The sequence below is a fragment of the Melozone crissalis genome, unplaced genomic scaffold (assembly GCF_028551555.1).
Source record: "Melozone crissalis strain CALT ecotype California unplaced genomic scaffold, PUWL_Pcris_2 ptg000005l_1, whole genome shotgun sequence".
Classification (NCBI taxonomy): Eukaryota; Metazoa; Chordata; class Aves; order Passeriformes; family Passerellidae; genus Melozone; species Melozone crissalis.
In genome coordinates this window covers 41,325,001-41,337,089 of record NW_026535783.1, presented here as the reverse complement: position 1 = coordinate 41,337,089, position 12,089 = coordinate 41,325,001, and the positions used below count along the sequence as shown (strand labels likewise).

The following is a 12,089-nucleotide window of genomic DNA, read 5'->3' as shown; positions in this document are numbered from 1 at the left end:
GACAATTCTTTGAGGAAGTAAGGAAGAGAATTAGTTGGAGTGCTAAATATAAATTTTGGTATCTCTGTGTAATACTAGCTTGAAATGTGCTTGTGAATTAAAAGAGAATTAAGTAGAAAATACATAAGCAGAGATTAATAGAGTCATTGGTACTTCCAATGTATGTTGCAGAAAATGTTCAAAGTCTTAATCATTCTTTATAGTAAGTGTTACTGTGCTTTGATCTTAATTTAGAAAATCCATCAGCAGTACAGTGAAATTATTAAGAAATCTGATTATACTAGATCTATCCTATGATTGCATTACAACACCATTCCTCTTATTGCATTTATAAGGCTTTTACTATGTTATATGATACACACCAAAGGTTTTGCTTACTTTGTTTATGGTTGTTGCAGTATTCTGTACCTGCAGACAAAAAGTAATTTATCAGCAAACATATTCATGTGTCTAGGGATTATATGCATGTCAGGAAAAAAGGTTGCTTCACACATACTCTGCAAGTTCAGGAAAAAGTTTTACCTTTTTCAATTGTTCTAAGTAAAAAAACCCAACAACTTATTTACAGTTGATGTGTTCTGTGTATTTTAGATTTTGAGACTTACTGCTAAGGAGTTAACTGAATATTGATTAGAAAAAGATGAAGTAGTGAAAATTTATTTATTTTAGAGCAGTTAAAGCATTACAGGGAAATAGAAAGGCATCCCATTTTGAAGTGTAACTGGTTTTTAGGTATTTCTCAAAAGTGTATGGTAAATATTTTATATGTAACTTACAGTGTTTGTAAGGCAATTGACAGAAAAATTGCCTTATGAAGATAGGATGCTCATTATCTACAATAAAATTATTTGTGTACAATTTTTTAACAGAGATCATTGTTCTTTTTCTTAGTTTCTCTTTATTGCTTGTTTTGCACAGGAAGAAGTTAGAGGAGCTGCAGAATCTTTACAGACAAAACACTGAAGATAGAACACAGCAGGCTGAGCTGATAAAGCAGCTAGAGGCTCTCAGTGCTGATATACAAAAAGTACTGCAAGACCATGAATATGCTCACACAGCTACAACAACATATCAAAAAGTATGTTATTCTGCTTTATGCTCATAGGGTTCATTTTAATATCCATCTGTACAATATCAATGCACAGAGTAATCAAAGCTCTTTGTAGTGTTGCACTTTTTAGATCTCTGTTATTCTCTATTATTGCCAAAATATAATTGAGTATCTGAGTTTATTGGTCTGATTGCGTACCAGCGTATATGGCCTCTTGCATACATAGAATGGATCAGCCTTAAAAAATTAAGATTTCGTTTCATCTGAAGACAAGTAGGATTGAATTGCCAAGCATATAAATTTCTTTATCTGATTTGGTGTTAATTATGTTTTTATCTTCCTCTTCTGTAGGACAGGAGCTTTCAATTACTAAACTCTCCAAATTGAATTTCATAGTTCAGGGGAAGATGTTCTTTTCACTAAGTGAAGTATTTGTGTGAATCACAAAGAGTATTAGTGGTTTAAGATACAAACAACTGCTCTATAAAAATTACCTGGAAAAATTGTTGCTATAATACCTTTTGAAATGGTTAACTAGTTCACGAAGTTTGAACAATACACACATTTGCAGAATGGTTTTATGTTTTTGGTGAATGTCAGGGAAAACATTCACTCTGTTGATCTGCCAAACACTCACTACTCAGAACTTCTTTCAGGTTTATGAACTTATATATATATATTTCAGTCTCTAAGAAATACAAAATATATGTTTGCTTCTTTCTTAGAAGGATTAAGAAGCAAGAAGGCAAGGAAGAATTTCTATAAAGAACTTTCACATGCCTTCTACTATCTTGGAACTGCCTTCTGAAGTTGTGTATTGCCAGTGCTTTTTCCCAAAAAAATTTTCTTCCCTTTGTCGTCTTACTTAGAGCGTGCAGATTGTAATAAAATTGTAAATCTAGACCTGAGTCAAACCAGTCAAACCCAGAATCAGTACTGTGTTTCCAAAGGTGTGTTTATTTAGTATTTATGGCTTGTACTGTCCAACACATTCTTGTCTACTTGACACTGTAGCATGTGATGTTGTTTGCCAAGGTAATTTGAAATAGTGTGGAATGCCAGCATAAAGAGCTGTTGCATCTAAAAAAGGGTGGAAAAAAGCCCAAACACCCTAGAAAACTCTGCAGTTTATTTGACTGCAGTGATGATACAGTGAGGATACAATGATGATATTAAATAATTTCTTCATTGCAGTAGTAGCTCAGTCAATCTACAAGTAGACCTTCTGTCAAAGTTGTTCAGAACATGTACAAGGCAGGAGGAATTTATCTGTCTAGAGCAAGATAGAGTAAATTCTAGAATTAAAAAAAAAGGAGAATAGAGGCGTCAGGAGTTGCTACTTTTTTTGTTTTCCATTCTCTAGTCAGTGCTTCTGAAGGTGTTAAATTAATCCTTTGAGTCACTCAAAAAAAAAAAAAAGGAAGACAGTATGACATGTCTTCTGTGGTGGCTGTAAAACCATCTTCTTCCAGACAAGTTATACAACAACACAATATGAAAGAAAATAAAACTGGATTTTCAGTTCTCATTTTCATGAGACTGTTTTAAATCCTGAAAAAACTTTTTATAAAGTTTACTTTACCTTGCACAGGGGAGATTTTGCCAGTAGTTCTTCAGGAAAGAATTTGACTTGTCCTATGAAAAATAATTGCTTAAGTAATGTGTAAAATTGATGGTTATATTAATATAGCTATAGGGTCAAGCCACTTCTAATCTGAGCTTGGTTCAATATTTAGGATTTCTTGAGAAAGATGATTCACAGTTCTTAATCAGTCTAGACTTAAAGTTCCTGCCTGTCTTACCTTATAACAAGATTATTGTGGTTTAGAAGATAAGCCCTAATTTTTGATAACTGCCAAATAGTCCCAGTTTACAAAAGACTCTAAAATTTGCTGTTTTGGAGATGTTAAATTCAATATTTTTAAACATGGGGGAGTAAACTCTCTTAAAATAGCAAAAGCCAACTCATATCTGCTAAAAATTACTATTATGGAACTGCTAAGTCTGCTTTTTGTAAAATATCAAACCTGAAAAAAATATCAAACCTGGAAAAAAGAGAAAACAACAGTGAAAAAAGGAGTAAGTGAAGTTCCTGAGTCACAGTGGAATAGAGCTAATGTTTGTGGCAAGTTGAGTTAAGGGAACTTTGGAAGGGGAAAGGAATTAATTTATTATGACAGTCCTATTCTATATTTCTGATCAGAACTGTATAAAACAGCCAATTGTAACTGCATCAAGTAATGTGGATTTTTCAAATCACAAGATATGTCTACCAAAGTCACGGCAGGCTTTTGGAAAACTCAGCATCTATAGAAATAATATAAATGTCTATTTTTTTGCTTCACTGAGAGAGGAGCGAACTATTGCAGACAAATCTGTGTTCTGTTTGTCTTCCCTGCATTAATAATATGCAGTCTGCAACAGCTAGATAAGGATGTGTCAGCTATTCCATAAATACAGTCACAAAGGAATATTTTCCTACTTCTTCAAATGGCATTGAGCCTATCAGCGTGTACATCCTATGATATATTGTCCCTTACAGCAAGATCAATGACCTCTCTGTTAGTGGTCAGATAGGCACTATGTGCTGTAGCTCAGGCAGTTTGGTTGGCTCACATATTCAAAGTTCCTGTTAACAGGGTACCATTGAGAAAAACAGGGTTTTGTGCTGATGTTGATGTGTAGTATGAAACAGGAGACTGAAAAAAGAAAAAGTATTTATGATAAATCTGAGGTCATTCACTTGCTTTGAAAGATGTATAAATGTATTGAGGACCACAGATTTTCAAGTCTAGCTGTAGTGAGGTCTGTACATATTGAGGTCTGTAACCTGTTTTATCAAGTTGGGTTGACTTTACATACCTTTTTTCTTTAAGCACAAATTTTAAGGATGCTGTGTTCTACAATAACTCCATTACATTAGAGCTTTTATGGAAATAAATTGATGTCTATTTCATATTGCAGCTGTAGTTCATATTCTCAAGGATAGAGAATATTTTTCTAAAATGTGTAGCATCTGCTTTAGTGGTCCCAAATGCTCTGGGGACTTCATTCCTGTGCTGGATTTAATGAGACTCAATAGATTTGTCCTCATCAACAATTTCAAGGTGGAGAGATTTCAATCAATACTAGGGATAATAAGACAAGAAGATACTCTGAAGTCCTTGGCCAGTTTATCACAGTTTTCTGAAATTTACAATTTAAGGCCTTTGTTTTTATAATGCTTTACTTTCACTTTATCTGATGTGGCCTTTAGGATCCATGTTAATCATACTGATCAAAAGTCGTTCAGTGGAAGGCCTTTTTAGTGGAGTGGAAATAGCATTGTCATTCAACAGGAAATGATAATTTATGTCCTGGAACTCAGCTCTTGGATAGGTAATACTATCAATAGCGGTAGTGCGCATGTCTGTGGATGAAGAAGAGCATTCTGCGGTAGTCTAATTAGACTATTTAGATATAGTAATTGGAAAGCACAGTAAGAGTTTGCAGTTATGAGGAATCACAGAAATCTGCATCAAGGTCATCAACAAGTAGATAAAATTAGGAACATGACAGATACATTTTCAGATGTTGTTCTGTACCTGCATTTGCCTTTGGTAGTCCTTCTTATGGTGTCTTGTGCAAGTAGTTTGCTTTCCTTCAAGCCCATGAAATTGTCATCAGAACATCAAGTTACTGTGTTGATGATAATACAGTTGTTTTACACTTCCTGTAAATGCTAATAGTAGTGCAGGTTCCTATTCAAATTAGAATGAGAAGCCTAAGTCCTTTCATACATGATAAGGCAGGAGAGAAACTACATGTCCAGTCAAATATGCTAAAGCCCACATAAGTAATGAGTGTATTGTCATTTTAATGTCTGCTATGGGAAGGTTTTGAGGAACTCAGATCTTTAACAGGTCCCCACACTTGAGTTCAAGCTCAGATAGTGTTCTCTATAGTTGGAAAGTGTGTTAATTCAGGTAGTCTTTGTTTCTTGCATGCCAAACATCAGTACACTTGGTCACATTCTAGAAAATGGATTTTGGCATCAGATGTGCCTATAGGTTGAAGTTGAAGAGTCTCTTAGGGTGATATTAAATTGTGCACTCACAGGCAATGGTTTTCATGTCTAAAGGACCCTGTACTGGTATTAGACCAAAGCAGTTACAGTGTGTAATTGTGTAGACTGATTACCTGCAGAATATTCAAGTATTTTCGAGGGAAAAAGTGAATATAAATAGAATGAAAGTAATATAATGAATATGCTATATATAGTCTGTCTGGACTGTCTCTTCACCTTCACCCTAGAGTTTCTTCTGCTGATTTCTGCCCTTGTTCTTTTCAAATTCTCCTAAAAAGCATGGGTTGTAACATGGATTTCTGCAATGGTGCTGTAATAATTTCCATTATAGTTTTACTTTGTCTTAATTTAGACTAACTTTTAAAAATTTATGTCATTACTATATGTTCAATATGTCATTAATACTCAATGATACTGTGTGTTTGGATTCAGAAACAGCTGGATATAGCAATTAGTACTATGATTTAGTTGACACAATGGTTTTGGTCAAAGGTTGAACTTGATGATCTTCAAGATCATTTCAGGCTTAGTGATTCTATGATTATATTTACTTGGGTCTCTGTAATGTACTTTTTTAGAGTGTGAGCATTTTGATAAAACATTTAATGTAGGAGAATACTTGTTTTATACACAGTGCATATAATGTGGTTACTGTTACATTTTTTAGATGGAACTAACCTTAGCGTTAGTTCCTCAGCTGGAACTTTGAAGAAAGTCTCCCAAATGACCCTACTGTGATACTTCAGTTGATACCATAGAAAAGTAATGACAGTATCAACTAAACACCTTTTGGATCATGGCACTGAAAAATGTACCTTTGCTGTTAGCTGGCATTTAGTGCATAGGAGCAATCTAAATCTACTTTAAAATAAATCCTGCACATTTGTTAAGTGTTGGTAATTTGTTTCAGCTGTTTCACTCTGCAGAGGTGTTTCTTTTTTTTCCAATTGCGCTACTGCTTAACGCTTAACACACCATCCAATAATAGCATAAGCTGATTATTTAGTTTTACTAGGTTCTTTTTTTAAATTTCTCAGCTTTCCTTGGTCTGACCTAAGATAATCCTGCCATCACACATATTCAATATATGTCAGTATTTCCTTTTCCCACCATTATCAGGCTGTGTTTTCCATTACATGTGAATAGCAATTACAGTTCCTTCTTTTGCTTCTGGAGGTCCTGGCTTTGGTTAGGCATTTTTTGCTTTCTTGATGGTATTTTGTTTTCTGTTTCAAGTATCTCTTCACTGATGTACCAAAAGAGTGTTTTCTGATGAAATCAGGTAAATCAATACAGGAAATTTGTTAGAATAGCTGAGAAATATGGAATACTTTACTTTCTGTATAATTCAGCTAAACTACTCACCCTTTCTGACTGATGAATAATGCTCTCGTGTCATATAGGCTAAATTTATTACAGATTTCGATACCTTTAATATTTTCTCATTTAAGTATCTTCCCCTGTAACAATCTAAGCTGCCTGTAAGAGAAAGGACAGCTATAATGTGTTCAGAAGAAATTCTCTTAAATACAGTCAGTCAACAATTTTTGCAGAGCATTTGTGTGTTGCTTGCTGGTGCTTTTTTTTTCCCCATTGTCAAATGTCATAAGATGTTGTAAGGAATTATTTTAAATATATTCCTATTTCTTTTTTCTTATGAACAAAATTTATTTTTGTAAGTTTTCTTGGGGATTTAAAAGTTTACTGGGTAGATCTCTTGTCCTATTTGCATTCAAGTGAAATAAAACCATTCATATACATATAGTCAAGATTCCATTATTTTCTTCTGTGAGGTTTGCTAGTTCTGAGATAAGTCATATACAATATTTGTGTTTTTCTTTTGGATATTCTATGCAATGTTCTGTCTCTCTGTAAAACAGATGTCTGTTTTACATTCTGTTTCTATACACCTGACTTTATTGAAGATTAACATGTTTCATCATGCTGTACAATTCTGAATATTTTGGAATGTGCATACTCCAATGTGATTAAATATGGTGCTTCTTCTAAAACTGGTTCAGAAACGAGAATTAAACTCCAAATAATTAAATGTAAATATTAAGCATTTTTTTGATCTACAAAACAGAAAAAGAAAAGATGAGGAGCCAAATGGAAACTTGGAAGCTGTTTTGGTTATCTGTGTTGTTTTCTGACAGCTAATTTTAATTTTTAAATTTTCTGATATTAAATTCCTCAAAAAAAAATCTGAATATTATCAATAGTAGTAAAAACTACTATTGAATAGTATGTTGGTGTTGTTTTAAAAAGTATATGAACCATAGTTTTAAAAGATGAATAGTGTAAATATGTTTTTTATGCATAGATTTAGCTAGTTTTTAACTTGAATATATTTTTTATTAGTACTATTTTCAAAGAAGGAAAGGTTGGAAAAGTTTGTGCGAGGCAAAAGACATGCTATTTGTCTTGTCCTGACAAATGCTGACTACCAAAAAACCCCATTAGCTACATCAGGGGATGTGGCTGCCAACTAGGAAAAAGCATAATATTTTTGATGTTCTCCATTCATCTTACTAGGATGCTACCTTTCAGATACTATAATTATAACCACTTAAGTACTGCTAGTCATAAAACCAGCAAATTGTCATACCAGTATGATCTAGCTAATGAGGTTATATAGTTATAGCTGGAAGTAACTGTGTCTTGATGTTCCATTCATTTGGAAGGACATTATATGGTTTTGATAAATGAACTGTTTGTTTTCCTGTGAGATACTTATTTCCATAAGAAATTGGCTAATCTTGAACTTGCACTTCTAGAGAGAGCATTTCTAAATATAAATATATAAATATAACTATAAATATAAATATAATATCCACTAGGCACAAAAATTTCAATGCAAATGTTTACTGACTTGGACTCATTTGAAATATCAATCTATCTGGACCTTGAATTAGTTTTGCCTGAGAGACGTGATCTCTGATCTGCCTTGGAAAAAGGCAAGAAGTAATTCACTTTGTCCTGTGTGGATTTTGAGAGCCTGTGGGAGTAGAAAATGAGAGGAAGGATGAAAGGCTGATTGATTATTGTTTCCAAATTTCTCACAAAATGTTAGGTAGTTCCCCAAGCTAGAAGTTGTGATTATTTTTCAAGTCTTTAACTCGTAAGTGATATAAACAAATGAAAGGGAGGAAGAATTGTATCATTTTAAAAAAGTGACAACAGAAAGAGTAAAAGGCAAAGTCATTCTTACATGCTGCAGTAACAAATATCCCAAATTTTTTAAACATGAAGTGTTCCTCTGGTTGAAAGGCTGGAATATGCCTCTTGGTAGTGTAACATAAGGCTCATTTTTGACTGGATTTTGATTACAGCCAAATTTGCCATCACCACCTTTACTAACCAATTTAAATTTCAGAAAGGTAATGATTATTGTGTCGATTACCCATCTGGGGTTTCTGGAGGGGAGAAAAACAGTGATTACCTTCTCTTGGCCTGTTATATAACCAGAATTCCAGTTATTTGTAAAATCCTGAAGTCAAGCATGATTAAAAGGAATCTTCTAACTCATCTGTTTCTTGACTGCAACATCAGAATACAATGGTTTTGGAATAGAAGCTTGGTTAACAGGACACCAAAGCAGTGTGGACACCTATTAGTTTTCCTTTTACAATTTTTTAAGCAATCCTTCCTAAGAAGAGAAGTTGGTTTAAGTACAATTTTATTTCTGCTATGAAATGCTGATTTCTTGAGCATGTTAAGATTAATGCCTTGCTTGAAAGTTTAGCCTATGAGACATGCTAACAGTCTGTTGAAACAGTGAGGTATCTTCTTCAGATACTGAGTAGCTGTGAGTATAGGACATCAGTGTTGTGTGTGTTAGGGAGATTCTTTCCTAGGCTTGAACTTTTCTTGTTGTTCAGATTACACTGAGTTAGGCAAAAATTAGTTTTTTAGTATTGGCTTTGTTAGCAAGAATGTCTGTTTTCTTCCATTAAAGGTAAAAACGCCTTTTTAAAATGCTGTATTCTTAATTGTTGGGAACAAATGTTTGCTTCATTTTATTTGGCTATTCTGGTAATGTGTGTGATGAAAAATTTCAGACTATTTTACAGAAAATTTATATTTACATCTTATTATGTATGCATTTAATTGTTCACTTAGTATACCATAACTATTATCCATGTGAATAATAAATATATAAATATATTTACTGAATTGAAGCAGTCATTTCTGCCCTGACTCCTCCTTTGTGTGTGTCCAGACACCAAAGACAATGTCATCAAAGAGGTGTCACTTGATCAAAAACCAGTAATTAACAGGCATTTAAAAGTTTCCAATTGTAACTGTAGCATTTGACAGGTATGTGTGTTCTACCTAATACAGTATCATAATTTCTCATTATGAAGTTTTTAAAAGTAGTCAGAAGAGAAAATACCAGTAAAACAATGGAAGTACATAGATTGCACGTATATGTGACTTAAGATTATTCGACCAAAACCCCCCAGATTTTTAGACTAAAATACAAAGTTAGATCCATATGAGAAAAACAGAAAGGAAATATTCCAAAACTGCATCCATTGTTGCCATGCAAAAATCCATCAAGGTATATTTTCAGAGTATGACTTACTTGTTTTTAACATCAGTTTTTCAGTGGTTTCAGTTTATTAGACTTATGTAGTAGAGTCTTTAAAATACTGATTTTGACTGAAATATAAATGGTAAAAGAATTGAGTTTGACTGGGTATCTATAGTTTCTTTTGGCAGTTCTAGATTTAGTCCAATATACCCACTATTGCAGTGTGAATATTTGAAGTCCATGTTTGAGCTTGATTTTCTGTCTTAGTAATTATGCAGCATTAAAAAAGGGGATATCACATATTCCTAAAAAAATGCTTTTTACATTACAATAATTTTGGTTTTACTGTTAGAAAACTTAAAGTTTAATTTATATATAATAAAATTTTCTCATTCTTGCACCCTTTGTGGGTCAAAACTTGACAGAATTGTCTTCCAGTTTCTAGAAATACTCAATTCATTAAAAAAGTAATTTAAAATCATCAGAAAGAAGTCAAAATGTAGTTTTTAAAGCAACTAACAAGTACTGTAGTAAAAAGATATTTGTAATGGACAAGATGAAATACAATCAGAATGGGTATAATTGCTATGTAACACTGAAGCACATTGAGGAAAGCAAAAGATTTATCACTGTTTGCTTGAAGGCTCTGGCTTCGGAGAAACTAATATGGAGCTGAAATTGATCAATTTACGTGACACAATACACTGAGTAAATAATTAGGATTTAATGATGGAAAATACCAATAATACTTTTCAAATGGTTGTATTCCCTTAACTGCTAACTGTCTGGTTTTTTCAGATTATTACCCTTATAATAAGGACAGGTATAAATTATACCTTGAGAAGTTTTATTTTTCCATGCTCAAATTTATGATAGAAAAGTAACAGTATTTTTTAGTGTTTGAAATACATAGGTTAGTACAATTTTAACTTTACATTTGCAACTCATGTGATTTTCAGTATTAATGATGTAATTTAAATTTTGGATATGTATACCATTTTTTCTTATACGAATGGGTTGTGAAACTGTATTTACAATGTTTTGTGTGCATGTCCTGTAAGCAAGACGTAAAGGAAAAAATAAAGGCATTTCTTAGAGTATAATTATTTTTCTAAATGTCTGTAAAGTCTTTGAGCTGCACATGTGCGGAGATAATACACTTAGAAAGGATTGTCTTGTAAGTGGTTCTTTGCCTCAGAAAAGCTATGTGGCATTATAACTTGTCTAATGCAGTCTGTGAAGTCATTGTTGCTGTTGGGATCACAGTATATTAGCCCTTGATCATCATAAAATGCAATTTTATTTATGTCTGGGTTTTGTTTTACTATGACAATTTGGAACTTCACCTGTAATGTTGTATGTGTGCCAGGATGCAGGTGTGTGTTGTCTATAAAACAAGGAACAGTGATTTTGTGCAGCTTTTGAAATTACTTTTTAAGAAAGGAAAGAAATGCAGTGTACTTTAGGAAGTAGTGTAAGTTTTGAGAAGTAGTTTACATCCTATTCTAGAGTGCTAAAAAGGCAGGAGAAAAAAAGCTGTTTTGAAGAATAATTTCATTCTCATTTAGTTTGATATTCCATTTATCTATTTTCAATGTACAGGAATCAAAAGGACCAAGATACTGAAAATGTAGGGTTTATAATGCAAAGAGCAACTCAACTTTAACTACTCTATAGTGGCACTATTCATGCTGCTATAATAAAACTTAAGAACGTTTAGTGATTTTTTTTCCCTACAATTATTCAAAATTACATTACCCTTACTGAAAACTGAATGGCTTTTAGTGGATTAATTAAACTGTAGCTGGTTTGCCATCTGGGTGCTGCTTGTTTAGCTGCTTTCTCACAGAAAGATTATTCACTGAATAAAGGATATTTTTTTGTTAGAAGACAGCTGCCAGACAATTTTTTAAATAGAAATTTTATGTAGACTATTATTAGTTATCAGATTAAATTTTGGGTTATGAAGAGGAAAGTACTTGGACATTTCTTTCCAATTTTCAATTTCTTTTCATTTGTCCTCACACACACCCATACCCCCTCATTCCATGTTGCAAAATGCACAGGCTCTTAAAATATAAAATCTGTTTTTTAATGTATGAGAAAATAATTATATTTTACAGCAAGATCACCCATGACATTATGGTGGAGTCCAGGGTATAGGCTAGATGCAGAAAAGAAAAAAAAGGGAAGGGGGGAATTAACTAAATCTGATTTTTATGGCTCAAGTGGTTTCATTAAATTAGAGTGCTGTGTGCTACTGTTCATTAATGAACTTGTGCCATATGCTTTAACTGTTCTGGTCAATAGCTGATAAAGAAAGGCTTGTGTTTAAAAAAAAATGGATAAAAATATCTTTGTGATGGGCTTTTATCAAAGGACTTACTTTGAATTCAGTAACTACTACTGAGGCAATATGGCTCGCAATTTGCGAC

At 33.0% G+C, this 12,089-nt stretch overlaps 1 protein-coding gene across 1 annotated transcript in view; it reads left to right on the top strand.

The window, feature by feature from the left end:
• Positions 1-12,089, top strand: part of CNTLN (centlein) — a 174,571-nt gene that overhangs the window by 46,133 nt on the left and 116,349 nt on the right. The window contains 1 exon segment of the mRNA XM_054289514.1: positions 919-1,090. Within this exon segment, the coding sequence (XP_054145489.1) occupies positions 919-1,090 (172 nt within the window).